This window comes from Saimiri boliviensis, chromosome 12 (assembly GCF_048565385.1).
Source record: "Saimiri boliviensis isolate mSaiBol1 chromosome 12, mSaiBol1.pri, whole genome shotgun sequence".
NCBI lineage: Eukaryota > Metazoa > Chordata > Mammalia > Primates > Cebidae > Saimiri > Saimiri boliviensis.
Window position 1 is genome coordinate 18,861,902 of NC_133460.1, and position 23,286 is coordinate 18,885,187.

Here is a 23,286-nt window from a genome sequence, read left to right on the forward strand (position 1 = left end):
CTGGTATTTGCTGATTGATCATCTGTTGGAACTGATTTTCTTCTTTTTTTCATCTGCTGGGCATGCTAAAAGCTTTCAGGTTTCAGCTGGTTCTGCTGTGTCAGGTAATCAAAAGATGCTCTTACGTGGAGGGGCAGTCGGCTAAATGGGATTAGGGCCTCTTTGAGAGCCCCATCTGTTCTGTCCCCACCTGAAGGCCTTGGCACCAGGATTTAGAGGAAGCTGCTATGATGAAGCGTCTGCCCAGTGGGGGCAGGGTGAATGGCCTGGGGTAGGTGGGTCAGATGGAGGCCAGGAAATCCTCTTATCTCACTGGGTACCCATTCCTCCCTCAGCTGCAGGAGCTGAGCAGCAAACACTGGTGAGTCAGCGTGCCTGGGAATTAGAGTTGCCAGTCTGTGAGCATGTGGGGTTTGTGTAAGTTTGGGCCTTTTGTTTCTTTCAGCATTCTAGTCTTTAGAAACACAAATCTGGAAACCAGGCCCTCCACATGGTACAGTCCTTGTTTTGAGATCATTCAGCTTGCACAGTTGCCTCCCTTGTACGATGGTCTTCCAAGAATTAACCCCTTGCCATTTGAAATTGTAATGAGTTGTACTTATGGCTTACTAGCTGTAGTCAAAGCATAAAAAGTCTTCTAAAAAACTTACTTAGGGTGGTTACTTTCCATACCAAAAGCCCTTCTAAGAGCTTCAGTGTCTAAGATGCCTAAGTAAAACTACTACAGGTCTTTGAGGACATGTTTGGACATGTCTTTTTGTCATTTTTCTCTTTGAGATTGGAGAATGGGACAGGCCTTGATATGATAATCTCTAATAACTATAGGAATGATTGTGCTCTTCATTTTAAACTTACTGTATAATCAGAGCTTATCCTCAGAGAGAATTCCTCTCGAAGACAACCCCCAATTTATCCAGGCACTATTTGGAGGAAGCCAGGTATTTTAGGTAAAGTTTAAAGCTCCAGCCGTTCATAAAAACCACCCTTTTGTCCCACTGCCCGTTCTCTAAGATCATTCAGTTTGGATCATAGAGGTCGGGAAATCTCCCTAGAACCGGGGAGGCCTGGGTGACTGACGTCGACTTTTATTTAATGTCTGTTTCCTACTGCACTTGTGGCTCCTGGTCCACGCTTCATTAACAACATAGTATCTGCCATGATTATAGCAGTTGGCAAAATTTTATAAATACTAAATTGTATATGAATTTTCCAACAAACCAGTTGAAGATAGGAATATGAGTCCTGAGTAGACAGAGTCATCTTGGAGAAATCATCTCACCTCTGGCAAAATGTCTAGCAATTTGTTTAAAAAAAAAAAAAAACACTTTAAAATTATATAAATAATTAATAAGCCACCATGATGAATTTATGTATCAGTGCAAACTTTTCTTTTTCATCTAGCAATTATCCTACCATTTAGATATTGTAGTTGAGTAAATCAGTTCTTTTACTTTTCTTTTCCCAATTTTTTTCAGTTTTTTCTTTTTTTTTTTCCTGAATATTTTGAACATTTATTTATTTATGGTGAATTTTTTTAAATTCTCATTTTAGGTTTGTGGGTACATGTTAAGGTTTGTTACATAGGTAAACGTGTCATGGGGGTTTGTTGTACTTACTATTTCATCTTCCAGGTATTAAGCCCAGAACCCAGTAATTGTCTTTTCTGTTCCTCTCCCTCCTTCCACCCTCCCCCATCAAGTAGAACCCAGTGTCTGTCGTTTCCTTCTTTGTGTTCATAAGTTCTCATCATTTAGCTTCCACTTTGTAAGTGAGAACAGGTGCTATTTGGTTTTCTGTCCTTGTGTTAGTTTGATGAGGATTATAGCCTTCAGCTACATTCATGTTCCCACAAAAGACATGACCTGGTTCTTTTTTATGGCTGCATAACATTCCATGGTATATATATACACTGTGTTTTCTTTATCTAATCTGTCATTGATGGGCCTTTAGGTTGATTCTACATCTTTGCTATTGTGAATAGTGCTACAGTGTATGTTCACATGTGTGTGTCTTTATGGCAGAATGGCTTTTGTCTGAGTATATATACCTAATAATGAGATTGCTATGTTGAATGATAATTCTGCTTTTAGCTCTTTGAGGAATCATCATACTCCTTTCCATAGTGGTCAAAGTAATTTACACTCCCACCAGCAGTGTATAAGTGTTCCCTTTCCTCTACAACCTTACCAGCACCTGTTACTTTTTTTTTTACTTTTAATAATAGCCATTCTGACTGGTGTGAGATTACATTTCATTGTGGTTTTGATTTGCATTTCTCTAATGATCAGTGATATTGAGCTTCTTTTGCTTTGCTTGTTGGTCACATGTATGTCTTTTTTTGAGAAGTGTCTATTCATGTACTTTGCCCACTTTTTAATGGGGTTGTTTTTCTCTTGTAAATTTAAGTTCCTTATAGATAATGGATATTAGACTTTTGTCAGATGCATAGTTTGCAGATTTCTTCTCCCAATCTGTAGGATGTCTATTTACTCTCTTGATGGTTTCTTTTGCTGTGCAGAAGCTCTTAATTGTTATAGATTTCACTTGTCAATTTTTGCTTTTGTTGCCATTGCTTTTGGTATCTTTGTTATGAAATCTTTGCCTGGTTCTGTGTCAAGGATGGTATTGCCTAGGTTATCTCCTAAGGTTTTTATAGTTTGGGGTTTTACATTTAAGTCTTCAATCCATCTTGAGTTGGTTTTTGTATATGGTGTGAGGAAGGGGTCCAGCCTCAGTCTTCTGCATATGGCTATCTGGTTATCCCAGCACCAGTTATTGAATAGGGAGTCTTTCTCCCCATTGCTTGTTTTTGTCAGCTTTGTTGAAGATCAGATGGTTGTAGATGTGCGGCCTTATTTTTGGGCTCTCCATTCTGCTCTATTGGTCTGTGTGCCTGTTTTTATACCAGTAATTTTTTCAATTTTTTTTTTACACAGGGTCTTACTCTGTCACCCAGGCTGCAGTGGAGTGGCGCTATCCCAGCTCACTGCAGCTGTGACCTGGGCTCAGTTGATCCTTCCACCTTAGCCTCCGTTGTAGCTGGGACTTCAGGCATGCATCACCACACCTGGCTAATTTTTTTCTATTTTTCATAGAGATGGGCTCTTGCTATGTCTCTCAGGCTGGTCACGAACTCGTGAACTCAAGCTATCTACTCACCTGCCTTGGCCTCCCAAAATGCTGGGATTACAGGCATGAGCCACTGCACCCAGCCCCAGTCCTTCTTTTAAAGTGGAGACATGCTTCTTTGGACAACTCAGCCCATAGGCCCTACAGGACAATCACATTTTTTGTGAACTTGGCTTCCATTCTAAGTACAGCCTTGCTGAGGACGTGGGGGAGAAAAAGAAGCTCCTTGGTTGGGAAACTTGGTTTGGAGTACAGGCTTGGTGGATGGTTTCTATAGGTGGATGGAGTAGGGCAGAGAAAGAGCATTTCATCTACTTTGCCAGATAGGCCCAGAAAGGAATCTGGACAGATCAGAGGCAAATTTCACTTTGCTGCTTGGCTTAGGCCCTTGCTTGTAGTCTTGACAACCTCATCGTTAGACCAATATGAGACTGTTGTTCTGAATATGGCCACCCCTCCTCCCTACTCATCCTACTTAAAAAGAAAATCTGAGAATGTTGGCATTAGGAACTAGAAGATGAACCCTTTCTTTGTGCCTCTGGCTTAACTCAAGTCCAAATAACTTTTCTTACATGATGGCAAGTTGGCAAGACAGATTTCCTCTGGAATATTTCTGTCAAACTGTAGTCTTTGATGCATTCTACATATGAATCAGCCTCTTTGAAACCGATTTTACCTTAAGACTTTTAGGAATTTCCCTCATTGGTTCTCCATATGTGCCCCAGCCACTGCGTCGCCAAGGTGAAGTTACGGAGCTGGCCTATGAAGCAGATGATAAACTTGGGGTCTCTCCTATGGTTCGTTGTTGGCTCATGGAAATAGACTGGTGAACCAGTGCGCAGTCCCTAGAAGGTAGGGTCCATACCCCATTTCCCCTGCCCAGAAGTGATGGCTTTCTAATTTCCTTCCAGGTTGGCTAGCTCCTTTGGCTGATGGCATGTTGAGGTACATGGGCCAGTGGCAGCGAGGGCATCCGATCCAAAGGGGGCCACTCTAGAGGCTGGGCCACCAGCACCATGGGCCAGTGTGTCACCAAGTGCAAGAATCCCTCATCGACTCTGGGCAGCAAGAATGGAGACCGTGACCCCAGCAACAAGTCACACAGCAGGCGGGGTGCAGGCCACCGTGAGGAGCAGGTACCACCCTGTGGCAAGCCAGGTGGAGATATCCTCGTCAATGGGACCAAGAAGGCCGAGGCTGCCACTGAGGCCTGCCAGCTGCCAACGTCCTCGGGAGATGCTGGGAGGGAGTCCAAGTCCAATGCCGAGGAGTCTTCCTTGCAGAGGTTGGAAGAACTGTTCAGGCGCTACAAGGATGAGCGGGAAGATGCAATTTTGGAGGAAGGGATGGAGCGCTTTTGCAATGACCTATGTGTCGACCCCACAGAATTTCGAGTGCTGCTCTTAGCTTGGAAGTTCCAGGCTGCAACCATGTGCAAATTCACCAGGTTAGTCACAAGTACTTTATGTCACCAGGTGAGCAAAGGAGGAAAGAGAACACTGTCGGGCAGTGGTGCCCAGCTAGGATAGGACTGGGTTGGCTTCATAGGGTTTTGGGTGAGTTTATTTTTCTGACTAGGTTCTCTAAAGCTTAAATGTTTTGAGCCAAGTTGTGGTTATGACCCAGAGAAGCCCCTCTGGACTCTAGGGGTTTAAAATGTATCTGTCTGGCTCTGCAGACCTGCTGAATAGGAATCTCAGTGGGGAAGGCCCAAGCATTTGCATTCTGATAAAGATTCTTGTCTGGGCCGGGCGTGGTGGCTCAAGCCTGTAATCCCAGCACTTTGGGAGGCCGAGGCGGGTGGATCACGAGGTCAAGAGATCGAGACCATACTGGTCAACATGGTGAAACCCCGTCTCTACTAAAAATACAAAAATTAGCTGGGCATGGTGGTGCGTGCCTGTAGTCCCAGCTACTCAGGAGGCTGAGGCAGGAGAATTGCCTGAACCCAGGAGGCGGAGGTTGCGGTGAGCCGAGATCGCGCCATGGCACCCCAGCCTGGGTAACAAGAGTGAAACTCCTACTCAAAAAAAAAAAAAAAAAAAAGATTCTTGTCTGGTTCTAATGTGGACCACATTTTTTTTTTCTCAGAACAATGCCTTTGCCTAATTCATAGGTCAAATTTCAGGCCTACCTCTGAGTAACTGAGCACCGCTCATCTTTGCCTTCAATGAAGAATAAGCCAGGGTGAGCCAGGTCGCCGAGTTGCCACTCAGCCCTACTGCTGTCTTGGACCTTTCTTTTCTTTTATTCCTTTATGTGTCAGTTCACTCACTCCATATTTATTGTATGCCCAGCATGTGGCAGGCACTGCAAGTGCCAATACAGTAAGTGCCTTTGGGATATGCCTCTCTCCCTCCATGAAGCCACTTGCCCTTTCTAGTTCTTAGCATATTGCCCACCCTCAGCCATGTGTCCCTATAGAATGTGGTTTGTAGAGCATGGGGTTATGAATAAGAACCGGCTTTGAGACCCAGCCGTACAATTTCTGGTTTGCATGCCCCCCACCCCAGACAGGTTACCCTCCAGACCTCAGAGGCCTCAGCTCTGCAGCAGGACTGCAGTCCCTGAGAAGATGAGCAATGTGAGACCGTGCTGAAAGGGTCGTATAGATGTTAAAAATACATACATCATTTTTGTTTTTTAACATTAGAATTTTGACCCCTGGTGGTAGAATTACCCAGGTTCAGAATCCTTGGCTCCAGAAGTCTCCCTTGGCAATCACTAAAAATATACCCCAAACAAACAACCCATAGAGAATCAGAAGGGAAGCAGGAAGCCTCCTCCTCTGGAAGCAGAAAGAATCCACAGCTTAATCGCTATTGCAGAGAGGGAAACAGGGGAGGGAGCAGGAGACTTGATTTTAGCTTTGGGAAGATGAATGAATGAAGAAATGAACCATTATCAGCTGCCCACCATGTGCCAGGCACTGTTAGCAGCAGAGGATTAATTTGTTTAGTCCTCACCAAAACCCTATGAAGGTGGTATTTTTACCATTTGACAGATAAGGAAATAAGACTAATTAGTGGGAGGAGTTGGAGTTCAAATCCAGAGCATCTGGCAGAAAGCCCCACTCTTAATTACTATGCTATATTACTTCTCAGTCAATGGTATCGTTTGTAATTATTAATTGTACTTTCTTCTTTCTGTTGCAGGAAGGAGTTTTTTGATGGCTGCAAAGCAATAAGTGCAGACAGCATTGACGGAATCTGTGCACGGTTCCCTAGTCTCTTAACAGAAGCCAAACAAGAGGATAAATTCAAGGATCTCTACCGGTTTACATTTCAATTTGGCCTGGACTCTGAAGAAGGGCAGCGGTCACTGCATCGGGAAATAGCCATTGCCCTGTGGAAACTAGTCTTTACCCAGAACAATCCTCCAGTATTGGACCAGTGGCTAAACTTCCTAACAGAGAACCCCTCGGGGATCAAAGGTATCTCCAGGGACACTTGGAACATGTTCCTTAACTTCACTCAGGTGATTGGCCCTGACCTCAGCAACTACAGTGAAGATGAGGCCTGGCCAAGTCTCTTTGACACCTTTGTGGAGTGGGAAATGGAGCGAAGGAAAAGAGAAGGGGAAGGGAGAGGTGCACTCAGCTCAGGGCCCGAGGGCTTGTGTCCCGAGGAGCAGACTTAGTGGCTCTGCCCCAGGAGCAGCAGCAAGGATCTGCCCGCTGCCCTGCAGCCAACCAATGAATTGGACCTTTTTGGAAATTACTGAAGATCCGGATATTTTCTACTTTACACCTTTCTCTGCCTTGTATCTGAAAGGGCTCTAAAATGCTGTATCATGTTTTAGGCACTTTCTTCATTTTTTGGTTATTTTGGTTATTTCCTTTTTGGGGGGAGATCTCCCAAAATATTTGAACCTGGCTACATGTTGTGTATCTTTTTTTGAAGCCTTCAGATAGAATAAGCCTGCCATTTCTTGCACAAATTAGATTATTTTTGTGTGGGGGAGGGGTTAGAACAGGGAGGGGGGATGGGACTGTTAGGTTGAATTAACATTACAAAATGATACAGTGCCAGATCTCAGTTTTGCATATTGTTTTTCAGGGCAGGTCTGTACTGTGTGTAGTGCTGTTTACATGGTTGAATTTAGGTTGTAATAATTATTTTTAAAGATTTACACAGATTTGAATAGCAGTGTTAACTGTTAGCCACATTGCATTAATTACCAGGCAATTTAGAGCTCTTGGAGAGCCATGGCCAGCCAAGAGCATTTGTAGTCTGGTGACAACCCCCCTTTAAGCTAATTTATCCAGAACCTGTATTTCCCTCACTTCTTGGTCATTCCTTCTTTGACCTATTGCATTTCATGTTGAGTTTATCCATCAACATGCTGCACCTGTCAGTCAAGTGAGCATTTTTTAAGAACACATTGTACTGAGAACCACTTAAGCATTGAATGCAGAGAAAGCAGTGCTACCTCAGTTTTGCTGGAAGTAGACTTCTTTGATAGTTTTCTTTCTTTGATGAAGTTTCTGTATTTTCATGTTGTAAGTGGAAATACTTTTTTTTGTTTGTTTGTTTCATTTGCCTTGGAGCCAAAGTTTCTGTTCCTGGTCGGGAAACTGCCTGCCGGCCAACTGACTTGAAGGAAAACTGTGGTCTGGAGCTCTGCTTGAATTTAAGGTTTTTTTTTTTTGTTTGTTTTTTTTGTTTTGTTTTTGTTTTTTGTTTTTTTGAAGTTTAGTTTTTTTCTTTGAGTATCATCAGCTTACTTGTCTGGCAAGGGCAGAAGCCTGGGGTTGGCCTGAACTCTGCCAAACAAATATCAAAGTGTATTTAATAGTAAAATTTGTGCCCTTTCCCTTCTTGCTGCACCCATGTTGTCACTTAATCCCCAGGAGTTATTTATTATCTTTTTGTTAAAGTCAGGCTCATTTGGGGTAATGTGATGACTGTTTAGGTTTACATGACCCTTCTCTCCTTTCCCTACCCCCAAATATGTATATATACATATATAAAATATGTATATATTTTACCTATATAAAATATATATATATACACATATATGTATCTATATTCCTTTGTTTCTTTGCCTGTTTAAACTGGCCATAAAAGAGGGAGCTGCCTTCAATGTATAAAGTATAAGAGTGCCAGGGAATGCCATAATGGAGGCTTTTGGATCTGAATTTGGACCATTTTCACTAAAGAGGAGTTTGCTTAGCCCTTTCCTCACAAGAGGGAAGGCCTGGTTCCCCGGACTTCTCCACGCGCCTGCTCCATAAGGCCAGCTTTGGCCAGACTGCCACAGGGGCCTGAGGAGCTGACCTTGGTCCTACTCAGTTTCAGTTAGAGGGTCCTCCTGTTATTTTTCCATTTAAAAAGTATGTCCTCAGAAAACTGTACTAGAAGGATGAGTGGCAGGAACTTGTATAGTTCAGCTTCCAACACTTTGGAACAGATTAAAAAGGGAATCTTTTAAATAAAAACTTATAAAAATATTTTATACTCTTGAGGTAATGAGACTTTGTCTATTAAACATTTGGAGGTTTCTCCCCTAAAGAATACCCCTCTACCTCCCAGGAATGTTTCTCAGCCTGGGCAGGAATTGCATGTTTTGAGTTCCATTGTGAGTAGCCTTACAGCTCTGGGCTCCCATCTTAAGGATTATTAAAGAGTTTTGGCAGTATTTTTCTAAAATTGGTATTGACAGTAGGGAACATTCTTGGAATTTTTTAAAGCCTAAACCTGACAGTTCCTCTTTCAGAGAGGCAAATGGGAAACTTTGAGATCATCCACGGTACAGTATTGCCAGAAAGCTGAAGGGGGTCGGGCCATATGCCTGGCTTCTGTTCTAGCTAACTAAGAATCCTGAATAAGTCTCCAGGGGTCCCAGCAGGTTCTGTAGGATCCGCTGTAGCTGGGGTACCCAGACTGAGGTTTTAGAATGGCCACTTTTTTATTGAGCCAGTTTGCAACTCATTTTTTCTGGTTCTGGATTGGGTAGTGGTTGACTGAGGGAAAAGGCAGGCTGCTCTTGGCCAGGTAAGGCCCTTTCCATCCCAGATCAGTGTGTATCGGAGAGAGGCATGCAGAAGAGGGAGGCAGCCCAGGGCCCTGAATACTCTGGAGAAACTAGGTTCCTTCCCCATCCTGTAAGAAGACATTCCGTGCATTAGGTATACTAGAGTGGGTGGATTTTGTTGTTTTTTTAAATTAACTATTTAGCTTCCTTACCCCCCACCACGAAAGCCATTTAGTTATTTTTTGGTTATATTAATCCATTTGCAAATGAGAAGCCAGAAAAGGGAGCAGTCAGGGAGGGACTTAGAAGTTCCTTCTAAGTTTGAGTACTTTTTACTTGGCAAAGATTTCAAGCCTCTGCAGCAGCTCTGGGCCAATGCTTTCATGACAAGAAATGCAGTTTTTTTCTGCAGAGGGATCCAAGGTGAGGTGTGTGTAGGGTTTGAAGTTATACTTCTGGGAAATGAAAAGCCTTGTTCCTTTCAACCTAGAAATAGGTTTGCCACTTAATGAGTGAGCAGTAAGTCTGTGTAAGAGACCGAATGCGTGCCCCTCAGGTAAGCTAGTACACTCCTTACTTAGCAAAATAACATTAGGGTGATGTGGAGAGGGGCAGGATGTGGATGCCACTTTAGAAATTGGCAACATCTGAGGGTGACAACAAACTGTTGGGAAATAAGAAAGAACTTGGTTTTGACAAATGGCTTTGTCTGTGAACTTCTGTGATGTTTCTTTAGCAATTTATTAGAAAGCTGGTATGAGATGACGTGCTGCTTCATTGCATGCGCTTTCCCTGATCCTTGCCAAATCCGAATGTATCATTCCAATCCCATCTCCTATAAGGGCCTTTGCTGTGTTTCAGCTGGTTGTCTCAGCAGGTGAAGTGCTGCCCACCTGTGGGAGTTGGGTCCAGGAACCCATGTCTGCCCTTCTGATAAGGGAAGACGAATCTAGAGCTGGGCAAAGATCTAAATTTTAACCAAACCTCCGGGCCCAGGAAAATAACAATTGAAAATGCACAAGACAGTGTTTTCAATATTAAACTTTCTAAGGAAGGCACAAACTAGTCTTTTTGGAAAGGAAGAAAGGATTAAGCCACAGAGTATTAGTCTTTGAAGCAGTATTGATCTCCAGGGGCTGGTGCCAAAATTTAGTCCCGAATGCTGGAGGCTGTAGGGTGTGGGACCCCATAGTACACTTGATGGCCTCATATACTATATATCCTGCCAAATTGTATTAAACAGTGGTGGGAAGTTACTGGGATAAGAAGTTGTCTACAAGTTTGCAAACCAAAACAGATCTTTTAGGTTGGTGCAAAAGTAAGGCAGAAACCACAATTACTTTTACACTATTTAGGAGTGTTTGGTTTGCCAGATTCCAAATGAGGTCTTCAGTGTAGCAAAGCCCAAAAGTTAGATTCAATTATGCAATTATAAAGTAGGGCATGGAAAGAAGCTGCTGCTAGGTTTTTGTTGCTTTTTACTTGACTGCTTTGCTATTTTTCCTTTCTCTCATGTTTGGTTTGCTATGACTTGAGCATCTTGGTAACTGACAAAGGTCTTCCTTGGGGGACTTGAACATCTTGGTAAATGACAGGTCTTCTTTGGAGGACTCCAGCAGTATCTTGTTTAAACAGCTGAAAGGACTGTTAAGGCTGTTGAATTGTGTTAACTGGGACTCACTGAGGAAATGCGACATTGATCCTCCTCTTTATTCCACAGTGTGTTTTCTGATCATATAAAGGAGGTTCCCATCCACCCCCCTTCAGTTTATTCTCATGGTAAGCTGTAATTACATATCCAGTTTAAACTGGACTGGAACTGCATGTTGGTGAGGATCAGCAGGGGTTTTCCCCCTTTTCAAAAGACAAAGTAGATTCCTGAGCACTGGTTCCAGAAGCAAAATAGTTTAAATAGCTTTGCATAACCATTGGGTTCTGCTTCTGATTCAGGTGCTGGGCATCATGTCGTCCCTATTCTTCTTGGAAACCCAGCCTATCTCATAGATACCTACTTCCACCACCCATCTAACTTCCTTGCTCCTTTCAACACAAATCTTGGATATTGCCAAAGGAAGCCATTCAGCAGCTGCTGCGATTTTTCATCCCCACTGACACGCAAACATTTGTGCTGGGAGAAGTGTCTTCCCTCTGACCCTGCTCCCCAGCCCTGTCTGTGATTAATTGCTCTTACTTGTTGCACTAATGAATATGACTCCAGTTTTTGTTGTGTTTTTTTTTGACTCTAGGTTTTAAAGGGGGAATGTAAAGCAATAGGCAAATGGGGCTTAGATGAATTGGTCCCACAGATATACCCTGCCTTAAGCCGCTGAGGTGATGAGTCCACTGCTCATGTGACCCTCCACCTTTGTGAATCCCTCTTGGTTTGTGACCAGTGTGTCTATTTGTTGAGGTTGTACAAACTTGACAAAAGTTAATACTTTTGTTTGTATTCGCTGCACTGTTGCACTCTCCAAATGGCCCCTTGAGTATTTTTATTGACTTGTTACACACATTTTTGTCTTTGATGTCTACATTTTTTCCTTTAATGTTTTTTATTTGGAAGGTTACCTGCTGTTGGATTTAATAAATTTGTTTACTTGATTATTGATATTTCTAAAAAAAAAAAAAAAGTGACTTTATTCTGGGGCAAAATTTACCCACTGGGAGCTTCTGCCAACATGATATTCAGTAACAATTTTTATTCTTTGAAAAATAATCCAGATAAGTACAGGATCCTCAGACTCCAAACATGAGTGTTGACCTCCCACATACCAAACTTAATAGGGTAGCTTTTAGGGGTCTCAGTGCTTAGAGGCAATGAGAAAGTAAGTCTTCACAGGGCCACTACCTAAATAGTCTTACCTTAGCAACTGATGTGAATTCTCATGAGGAATAAAAAGTGAAGTTGAGTACTATATTAAATGCATGACCCCTAGATTTAACAGGATCGCAGTGAGTAAGGCAAAGAAAACAAGCTGTGTCTAGCTTTAACTGTCGAGGGCCACTGCTATCTGACCTTTGGCAAGTTAGTGAACCTCTAAGTTTCCTTTTACTTATCTGTAAAATTAAAAAAAAAAAAAAGCTCTTGCTTCCATCAGAACGTTTAAAAGCGTTGATAAAGTCCCTAAGACACATAAGTGCTCAAACATTACAAACTCAAAATTTTAAGGTTCTCCAAAGGAATGTTAGGTGAGTGATGCAGGGAAACCAGAAAATAGGAGAGGGGGGTTGGCATGGCCATACATAATCTTTCGTTAAGTCACAGCTCCTCTGTGCCAAATTGGGGATGGGGGAAGAAGCTCAGACTAACACGATCCCTGGGAATTCCCATCTGCCTTTTAACACTCTAGATGCATGATTAGACCACTTACGACCCTTAGCTTCCTTCCATTGTATTTTCTGTGTAGTTATTGTTTAAATTCAGGAAAGCTCTTGAGTAGCCATCTTACACATTTCTTTCATGGAGGCCCTGATGGCCTCCCCAAAGATTCCCAGCCTCATGTTGGTACCTTGTAAAAATAAGTATGGTGGTGGGAGTAGATGTTCTTTTTCTTTTCAGTTGCAAAGGCTCTGGAATTCATGTCTATATTCTCTAATTAGGGAGAGGTTTCTGAGGTTTCTTCAGTGAACTGGAATTCTTTCTTTTCCTCCCTCATTACTTAGGATAGACCAGGTAGGGGCTGGAAGGAAATCTAAGGGGTGACGTTTTCCTCACTTAAAAAGTATACCTCCTATGAAAACAGACGAATGCAATTAATCAGAAGAAAAAGAGGGAAAAAAAAGTATACCTCGTAAACATTCCCCAGTTGGCTCTTGGGCTTGTTTCTTCCGTGCTTTGGCATTTCTGAGTTATGGAGCCCACCAGAGCCTTACAAACAGGTTTGGAGAATAAAGTCAAAGGTTACTGATTTTGGGGCTTGTATAGAGCCTGGGCTATTCAAAGTGCTGTCATAGGCTGTATAGATTATATACAGCTGAAATCCAATTTTCAATTAGATGATGGGCAAACAACTTCACTTAGTTACCAGAAGAACTTAACTGCATGTGGAATGCTTTGTAGCAAGAAAGGTGCACTGAAAGTAGTGCTGAGGGTCTGAGGAGTATGGAAGAGCTGCAGTACTGGCTTCTTCCCTCCTTTCAAATCCAGTTGCTGAAGCACATGGCTGAGTTGGCTCTGGAAGTCATCCTTCTAGCTGAGTTTTGACGTAGGTCAAAAAGGGTTAGTCTGCCCGATAAGATTAGGGAGCTTGCCTAACCTCTCCATTTCCCTTCCTTTATGTTGACTTCTGAGGATGCCCTATCTTAAAACCATAAGGCTCCTACCTGAGTTTAACATTCTGTTCAGTGTTCTGGCCCTTATCCCGTCTCTTGACTCGGGTGCTGAAAAAGTCCTGGTGGAATGTAGCAGCACCAGTGCAGTCAGCAGCAAAGCATCTTAACTCTACAGTGTTTTGTAATCCATGCAAAAACTCTCCATGGGCCCTGTGCTTATCTGGGGTGGTACTGCTAAAACTGTTAGTATATTATAGAGCTACACAATAGTGTGGAACCACTACATGAACAAGACAGAAGAAAACATGTATGCTGGCCCTAGTATACACATGGACTTATATGATAAAGGAGCATCCTCCTTTATTGGGTAAGTAAAGATAATTGGGTAAACTTACCTAAATATTTGGGAGAAAGTTATTATATGCCAAAATAAGTTCCAAGAAAAATAAGGCTATGAAGTATAGAAATTAAATCATTAGAAATACATAAACTTGTCATTGTATCCGGAGATCAGTCAGGACTTTTTTTTTTTGGACAGAAGCAGACAGAAGCAGTCAGGACTTTCTAAGCATAAAAGCAAATAGAAGAAATCACAAAAGACTAAACATAAAATGATGTACCTTAAAAAGCAAACTGCCAGGCACGGTGGCTCACGCCTGTAATCCCAGCACTTTGGGAGGCTGAGTCGGGCGGATCACCTGAGGTCAGGAATTCGAGACCAGCCTGGCCAACATGGTGAAACCCTGTCTCTAATAAGAATACAAAAGTTAAGCCGGGCGCGGTGGCTCAAGCCTGTAATCCCAGCACTTTGGGAGGCTGAGGCGGGTGGATCACGAGGTCAAGAGATCGAGACCATCCTGGTCAACATGGTGAAACCCCGTCTCTACTAAAAATACAAAAAATTAGCTGGGCATGGTGGCGTGTGCCTGTAATCCCAGCTACTCAGGAGGCTGAGGCAGGAGAATTGCCTGAACCCAGGAGGCGGAGGTTGCGGTGAGCCGAGATCGTGCCATTGCACTCCAGCCTGGGTAACAAGAGCGAAACTCTGTCTCAAAAAAAAAAAAAAAAAAAAAAAAAAGGAATACAAAAGTTAGCCAGGTGTGGTGGCAGGTGCCTGTAATCCCAGCTACTTGGGAGGCTGAGGCAGGAGAATTGCTTGAGCCCGGGGTGTGGAGGTTGCGCCACTGCACTCCAGCCTGGGCGACAGTGAGACTCCATAAAAAATAAAAAAATTTAAAAAAAGCAAACTAAAATTTGTAATAGTTTATAAATGGACGCCATAGTGAATCCATAAGATGCTCTTAAAACTTCAGTATTGAAAAGTACCCGGCTTCCCCACAGAAAAATGGCAAAGGATATGCACAAACCAGGAAAAATAATTGACCAAAAACCTTCTGGGGAAAAAAGCAGGTTGTCAATCTAATGCATTTTCAAATAAACAAGACATTAAATATACAATGAAAAACTTAAATTGGCAAAAATTTGAAATCTATGCTAGTAAACAGTAAAAGCCTTTTTGAAATTAAAAGCATGTATTCATACTCTTTAAGCCAATTTCACTTACAAACTTTTCCTAAAAGAAAGCTGCCAAGGATGTATGTGCAAGGATATCATTGGCAGCATCATTTGGGAACAACTTCAATGTCAAAAGGGACTGTTTTAGAAATTACGGCATGCATCAATGCTAGAATATTATACAGCTATTAAAACTGCTTTTGAATAATAGAGTTTCTATCATGGAAAAATAGAATTGTCATAAAATATTGGCAGTCATTGACTCTGGATGGTGGGAACAGTTGTGATTTAAATTTTTCTGTATTTTTCTAATTTTCATTAATAGGTTTCCTTTATAATAGGGAAGAGGTTATTTACAAAAAGGGAGACAAAAAGAAATGAACAATCCCACTATGGGCAAGGAGACCAGAAAATGGGAGTAATGTGTTCAAAGCCTAAACATGAATTGTGTAAAAGCCCTTGGAGTTGCTTTTCTCCCATAAGAAGCTGCTTCTCCAGCAGCTGCCTTGGCAGCTCTGTGCTGGCTGCCTAGAAGGGTGTGGGAGGAAAAATGCACAAACGCACTTATGAATGGAATGTGTGTTTTGCAAGAGGCCAAGCTGGCAGCTTTGGCTTCCAAAAGGTGGAGCATCAGGCGAAAGAACAGTGTGTGCAGACTGAGGTCTCAGAGGCCTTGGGATGCAGGCCCATCTCTGCAGAGTTCTGGAGTTGGATCCTAGGGAGAGACCTCTAGCCCTACCCTTTCTCCTAAGAAAAAAAAATGGTCTTGGCTGTTCTTGGGAGCAAGAGGAGTGTTCTTGGTACAGGGAGATGATGCTTAGTTAAAAAAGGATGTTATTTATTCAGGACTTAATCTTGACTTTGCCTAGTTTAATACCCGTAACCTTATAAAGTACGAATTTCCCCCATTTTAAAGGTGAGAAAACTGAGGCCCAGAGAGGGAATATAATTCACACATAGTGCATTACTGTGTCATTTGCCACAAACTGGATCTTTGACTTATCAATAATCAAAAGTAGTTATTTCCTCATTTTATACAGCTGTGGTAATAGCCTCACATGAGGTTAAATGACTTGTCCAAAAATACTTAGGTGTGTGTGGGAGGTGAAGCTCTGACCCAGGCCTGTTCATATCCACAGCAGGCACTTAATTTGTCTCTTAGAACTTGGGCCTCAAGAAGTAAACAGCAGGTAAGCTCCCACAGCTTTGGCATTCAGCTGGGCAGGAAGGAACTCAACAACACTGTCAGTTTCAAGTTGTTCTCAGGGCCTTGCAGCGGGAAGTTGGCAGTTCACCTGGAGAACTTTCCTCCTAATGAAGGGACTTGAATCAAGTTGCAGTGTTTGATCCCCAGTCAAGCTCTTCAGCTCTGGTTCCATACAGGGCCAGATTTTATAGAAGCTACATTTAAACTTTAATATAGGATCAGATGTTATCAAGCTACATTTACAGGATTAAATACTGCTCCAACTGCCCAATTTTAAGTAGAATTATCTTTTTCTTCTTCTCCTGACAGCAGCTGGTAAGAATTATTTTCTAATTATAAAAGCAACGTATGTTGAATGTTAAGAAAAATCGAATCTACACACAAAAGCATTTGTTAAAACCTAATTTGTCAGTGCCACTAGCCACAGATAAATGCTGTTAACATTTTGGCATATAGCCTTGTAGGTTTTGATAGAAGCCTATGTATAGCTATGTACATTTTCTTCTACAAAAGTGGACTCAAACTACATGCTATTCTGTATCCCTCCAGGCTTCATACAACAAATCATATACAGTTCTGTGAATATATAATCTCATTAATCTGTAATCTGGGATACATAACATTATCCCAAGCACAGAAATGTTAAGTAATTTATTTAAGTTCACACAACTAATAATTTAAAAAGCTGGGATTCAAAGTCAAGCATTCTAGATCTAGAGGTCTACTGCCTCTTCTTGAAGATCTCTTTCACTCAAGATTTTATTTACTCTCTCTCTCTCTCTCTCTCTCTCTCTCTCACACACACACACACACACACACACACACACACATTTAGAACCGGCTACCTAGAACTCCACTACAATAACCCTATGCTATCTCCTTCATTACATGTTTTTATGTAACTATCCTAGTACCCTAGGATAATGCTGTAGAAGTAGAATTGCAAGGTCTCAGTATACAGAGCAATCTACAAGATTTTTGGGTATGGTACATACTGTATGCCAGATTCATCTTTTCTGGAGGGCAGTTAATATCTCTACCGGTTTTGGAATTGGGTGCCTATGTCCCATGTCCTTTCCAGCACAGATTGTTATCAGTTTGACAGTTGATTAAAACGCAGAGCACTGGCTTTTACTGAATTTCAAGTTTCCGGTTACCAGGGAGAGAGATGGTGTGATGGAGGCACCTTCTGGTAAAGGGTGGCACTGCAGCCACATTCTGAAGGGGAGGATTCCTAAAAGTGGAATGGAAGGGGTTTCCAGGGCTAGTTAAAACTAAAAGAATCAGCCAGGAATGGTGGCTCATGCCCTTAATCCCAGCACTTTGGGAGGCCAAGATGGGCCAATGACGAGGTCAGGAGATTGAGACCATCCTGGCCAATATGGTGAAACCGTCTCTATTAAAGATACAAAAATTAACTAGGCATGGTAGCATGCACCTGTAGTCCCAGCTACTCGGGAGGCTGAGGCAGGACAATCTCTTAAACCCAGGAGGCAGAGGTTGCAGTGAACCAAGATGGCACCACTGCACTCCAACTTGGTAAAAGAGGGAGACAAAACAAAAAAGGCTGGGTGTGGTGGTTCACGCCTATAATCCCATCCCAGTGCTTTGAGAGGCCGAGGCAGGTGGATCACGAAGTCAAGAGATCGAGACCATCCTAGCCAACATGGTGAAATCTCATCTCTGCTAGAATACAAAAAGTTAGCCAGGCATCAAGGTGCGCACCTATAACCCAAGCTACTCGGGAGGCTGAGGCAGGGGAATCGCTTGAACGGGAAGGAAGAGGTTGCAGTGACTCGAGATCACGCCACTACACTCCAGCCTTGAGACAGAGGAAGACTCTGTCTCAAAAAACAAACAAACAAAATAAAACTAAACTAAAACAATCTTCCGCTCCACTGCCTGATGGACTTGCCAGAATTTTCATTTCAGTCTATCATTGTCCTTCAATTTTATAAGAGCTATCAATAAGAAAACAGTTTATCTTAAAGAAATTTGCTTCATAGACATCACAACTTTGACAAATTGCATAACTGACTGGTTTTCTACATAGAGAAATCATTCCTCCTGGTTTCCTCATCAGTATATACCACATAATAGGGGTGGCTACATGGAATGAGCACCTGCTACTGTGCCTCTGCATAGAAACTCAATGACATAAACAATCTGTGGACACTATGCTTGAACATTAGGCATTTATTGAAAACTGATACATGCCATATAAACAAATTAACTCTTTTAGCTGCTACACCATGTTTCCACAAAAGCTGTCTGCTGGTTGGAGAGGCTACAGCCTGACCACATTCTTTACCATTGTCTGCAAGGGGTAAGAAATGGCACATGGAAACATGGCAGGCAAACTCATGAACACAGGCCTAGGGCGGTGCTTTCTTCTTCCTCTTTTATTCCCATCAGTCCTAGGCCAGAGAGTGAACCATGAGTGCTGCAATAAATGAGAAACAAAAGTAGGTTTTTATCCATAAGGTTTAATGAATGGTTATAAATGCCTAGAGATGTTTTTTTCAAGTATGTGTATGTGTGCCATGAGGCAGGAAGGTTTCTGGAAAGCTGCCTGCTGAAGGTGGTTTAATGGAAAAAGCACTGATGAGTCCCAGAGGCCTAGATTCAAATCCTACCTCTATCTATTAAGAGATATGAGGCATATCTATACAACTATAAATATATTTAAATTGCTATCTCACAGGGATTTAGTGAAGAGGACCAACAATAGCAAACATACACTGAGCACTTACTACATGCCAAGAATTGTTCTAAGCACTTGTCTCATTTATCCTCAAAACAGCTCACTGATGTAGGTACAAGTGTTATCCTCATTTAAAAAGTAAACAAGCTCATAGACATTATATGGCTTGCTCAAGTCATACAACTGTAAAGTAACAGAACAGGATATCAATAATAGCAATCTGTCATTAGAGCCCTTATAAATTGCTGTTAAGAGTCTTAATCTTGGTTCATTTCATACTTTTGTAGCACCTACTAGGTGCCAGTGGCTGTTTGAAAAATGTTACAAAACATGAACTTACTGACAAATGTTACAAAACATTAACTTATTTAATAATGCTTGTTGTAGAAAATCTGACATGGTGCTTGGAATTTAGGAGCCATTCAATACATGTTAGTTCCCTGCCACTTTGTAATAAATAATCATGGAATTGGGTTAGAGTTGAGGAGCTCTCTGAGGCAAAGCAGGCAGAAATAAGCAAAGACAAACACAGAATCTGTCTCCACCTGACATCTGAACTTAAACTTGCAAACACTAGACTTTTGTGTATGGAGAACTAGAGCTTCAAGGGCAGGAGAGTTGCTCTGGAGTCAGACACACCATCAGGGTTCAAGTCCTGACTATGCACTTGCTAGCTCTGTGACCCTAGAAAACTGCTTAATCTTAGACTTTTTCTCTACTTTGTTAAATAAAGATTCTAACAACCTCAACCAAAAATGCATATGAAAGAATTTAGCACAGTACCTGGGTTTGATAAATTACTGTTGTTTTAAATGTTAATTTAAGCACTACCAAAAATGTAAGGATTAAGAGCCGAGTCAAGACCCCAGCCTAAGGAAACCTTCTATTGTTTTAGCTATTCATTTTTCCCCCAAGGTTTCCCAAGAGTATCTGCTGCCATCATAGACACAGCTGCAGAAACAAGGCCCAGAGAAGTCTGTCACACAGCAAGCTTCCACAGCTTGGGGAAATGCATACTACTGCTGTGAGTTTGATCAGTATGTCTACAGAAATCAGAATGTGACTTTTAAAAGACAGGACTAGTTCACGTTTCTTCACCTCAGGATTTGCTGCTTCCAGAGGCTTAATTCTCCTGACTTCTCAAACTTCTCTTAGGATCTTTGTCTCAGTCACAACTTAAATGTTTTTGCTCTCTAACCCTAGCACTTCCTCCTCTGGCTTCACCCTTTGTGGAATATCTAGGAAGAACAATGATTTGGGCTACTCTTCACTTAGTTTACACAGTGGCAGACTGCAGTCTAAGTATTCTGCGTTGGAACATGAACACCCAGCCCACCTACTACCAAACACTGCCCCTGAGGAGCTATCTAAGGACAAGTCTGTCTGTTCCCCAGAGTCCACCTCTTAACCAAAAAGCTTTTACTGGCAACTTGTGGTCACTTTTTACCCTGTTCCTGTTAGCTTACCCACAAGGCTGTTTAAAATCTGTTGGTCTAAGATGTTTTCTTCCCCCCAATCTAAACACCTAATACTTGTTTCTGCTTTTCAGAGAAAGCAGTTCTTTCAAGCTGCCCAGCAGGTAGACCATTCCCCTAATGGCCCTCAGATACATGTTAAAAGAACTTTATGACAAGATATGAATTTCTGATCCAGCTTCAAGGCCAGAGGTATTCATGCCCTGTCAACTCTTAGAATGTCAGATTTTTTTTTTTTTTTTTTTTTTTGAAACAAGAGTCCCACTCTATAGCCCAGGCTGAAGTACCGTGGTGCAATCTTAGCTCATTGCAACCTCTGCCTCCCGGGTTCAAGTGATTCTCGTGCCTTAGCCTCCCGAGTAGCTAGGACCACAGGAACACACCACCAAACCTGGCTGGGTCTTTTGTTTGTTTGTTTGTTTGTTTGAGATGGAGTCTCACTCTGTCGCCCGGGCTGGAGTGCAGTGGCATGATCTCGGCTTACTGCAACCTCCGCCTCCCAGGTTCAAGTGATTCTTCTGCTTCAGCCTCCTAAGTAGCTGGGACTACAGGCATGTACCACCATACCCGGCTAATTTTTGTATTTTTAGTAGAGATGGGGTTTCACCATATTGGTCAAGCTGGTCTCAAACTGCTGACTTGAGGTGATCCACCTGCCTCAGCCTCCCAAAGTGCTGGGATTACAGGTGTGAGCCACTCCGCCTGGCTTTTTTGTATTTTTGGTAGAGACAGGGTCTTGTCATGTTGCCCAGTCTGGTCTTGAACTCCTGAGCTCAAATGATCCACCCACTTTTGCCTCCCAAAGTGCTGGGATTATAGGCATGAGCCACTGTGCCCAGCCAGATGTCAGAATCTTAAGAGACTTTTTAAAATTAGCACATCAAAGGTTTACAAAGTGTTCAAATAAGCCACTGTCTTTTTTCCCTTCCTCCTCCAATATACATTCATTCATTTAGCTGCCCACTCACTCATTCCAAAACTGCCCATCTTTATGCTTTAAGATTTAACATCAATTTTTCTTTAAAGAAAGGGTTTACAGTTAAAAGGGTTTGAAAATTACTGATTTATTCCAAATCCCTCATGTTACTGAAAGGAAATTGAGACCTATAGTGGGGAAGTAGCTTGGCCACTTGTGAGAGGAGATAGGTGATTAAGCTGGAACTAGACTCAGAGTCCTGCTCCAGTATTCCTCAGGCTTAGAATCAGCCAAACGGGCCCTGTTATTTCTTAAAGCAGGGGTGTCAGTGGGGTAAATGATACAGAAGGCAGGAACACAATCCTCATATGTGGGGAGGTTACACCTAAGCCTTAAGCCTTGTTCTGAGGCTTTACTTTTTTTTACTCAAGTGGAGTTAGCAGCTACTTCTTACTCCAGAGAGGAGTAAGAAGGACATTAAGACCCCTGGTTTTAACTGGGGATAAGCTATCTCCTTGAGGGACCAATAAATGTAGTTATGCAACAGCATATAAATGTGAAATGGGAATACAATGCCTGTCTCTTAGAACTGTGAGAATTAAAGAGATGATTCATGTAAGACCTCATTATGTGCCTAAATATCAGCAAAAGGCTTTTTCTCTAAGAACAGCTGAAACCCAGGGGACATAGTCCTGAAGGGATACCCTTTCTAGTACTTACCTCTTGGTTCCTGGCAGTAGGATGAGGCAGAGGGTGCCCGGGCACAATGTGTTGTAGAGCTTTACAATCTTCCGGCCCCAGCGCCAGGCTGCTATCTTCGGATGGTCCACTTTCAGAGTCTGGGATCAAAGCCATGTGTCAACACTCAGCCAGAACACTCTCTGGTTACCTTTGGAAGAGCTGTAACACTCTTCCTCTGGCTCTAAGGCTACGGGATTCCAGTAAAGGTTCCAGAAAAATCCCTTGTCTAATGCTGGAGCCCACACTGCAGGTTCTCTGCTGACCCAGCATCCCCAGGCCTCCAAGTTGGTTTAGGACTTCATCAGGGGAGGACGGCTACTGTTCTTTCCTCCAGATGGGTCTTCTAGAGCCCCAAACTAGGGGAGCCACATTGCTGATGAGGGCTCTGGTCTTGCTTCTGCCATTAAGTCTCTTTGTGACCCTGTGCAAGTGACTTACCAACTCTAGCCCCTACTTTTTATCTGCTAAGTATGAGAGATTAGACTAAGACAGGGTTTCCCAAGCTTCAACCATTCACCTTCTACCTCTACTCTTCTGCTTATATATCCCTCTAACATTTTTCCATGAAGTGAGTTAATTTCTTCCTTAGCCTTGTCTAACTAATACCATCCACAAAATCATAGGCTCAATGTAGTTGTTATATACTTTAACAGGTATTAGCAAAACAAGTCTATTCAGATGTTTTAGATATAATAAAAAGACAAGTCCATAACCAACAAAGTGGAAACAAAAAAAAGACCATCTATGACAACCACAATTTATCTTGTGTGTGCACCACACTTTGGAAACCCTAGACTAGATCACTGAACAATTATCCAGCTCTGTAACCTCCTGCCTTGGTCCCTCAAAGTCCCTTGGAGACCTGGAAGACTAAAAACCTAAGTTTAGCAGGTATGGAGGGGGCAAAAGTATGAGCAATCTGGGAGAAAAGGAGATGAGGCCAGGACTAGAGGAAGCTGCAAAGTGAAATAAGACCGAGGCCAGGACAGAAAAAAGAAAAAGATTAAAGGATTAAGTATCACTGAGTAGAACTCTCCTGACACCTTCTCCAAGACACCTTCACTCACTCACCTGCAAGGCCTCCTGTTCCAAGGGGGGAGGTACAACACGAAGTCCTGGGGGACTTGATTCAGGTGGTAAGCCTCTGAGCCAGGCATGGAGGTGCCTGGGGGTTAGGGCATGCCTGCCTTTCAGCTTCCAGTCCTTGCCTGTGAGAATGTTGAGGGCCCTCTGGGCACTGCCAAAACTTTTGAATTCTGAAAGCAAGAATGCCCACCTTACGTTATTAAGGGCCAAGAAAGCTGATCACCATCCAAGCTGCCTGGCCAGGGCCATGGGAGAAGGACAGAAA

The 23,286-nt window shown here is 42.5% G+C and overlaps 2 protein-coding genes across 9 annotated transcripts in view; one reads left to right on the forward strand and one right to left on the reverse strand.

Annotated features, from left to right (window-relative positions):
* Positions 1-11,706, forward strand: part of DCUN1D3 (defective in cullin neddylation 1 domain containing 3) — a 46,610-nt gene extending 34,904 nt beyond the window's left edge. For all 6 annotated transcript variants that reach the window (XM_039478469.2, XM_039478470.2, XM_074381976.1 and 3 more), the window contains 2 exons: positions 4,041-4,576; positions 6,285-11,706. In XM_039478469.2, coding sequence (XP_039334403.1) covers positions 4,146-4,576; positions 6,285-6,768 — 915 coding nt within the window. In that variant the 5' untranslated portion in view covers positions 4,041-4,145 and the 3' untranslated portion in view covers positions 6,769-11,706. The remainder of the gene's footprint in view (positions 1-4,040; positions 4,577-6,284) is intronic.
* A 6,569-nt stretch (positions 11,707-18,275) lies between these two features.
* REXO5 (RNA exonuclease 5) overlaps positions 18,276-23,286 on the reverse strand; it is a 45,638-nt gene continuing 40,627 nt past the window's right edge. For all 3 annotated transcript variants that reach the window (XM_074381957.1, XM_010340759.2, XM_074381958.1), the window contains 3 exons: positions 23,007-23,191; positions 21,915-22,033; positions 18,276-18,542 (listed from right to left, as the gene is read on the reverse strand). In XM_074381957.1, the coding sequence (XP_074238058.1) occupies positions 18,461-18,542; positions 21,915-22,033; positions 23,007-23,191 (386 nt within the window). In that variant the 3' untranslated portion in view covers positions 18,276-18,460. The remainder of the gene's footprint in view (positions 18,543-21,914; positions 22,034-23,006; positions 23,192-23,286) is intronic.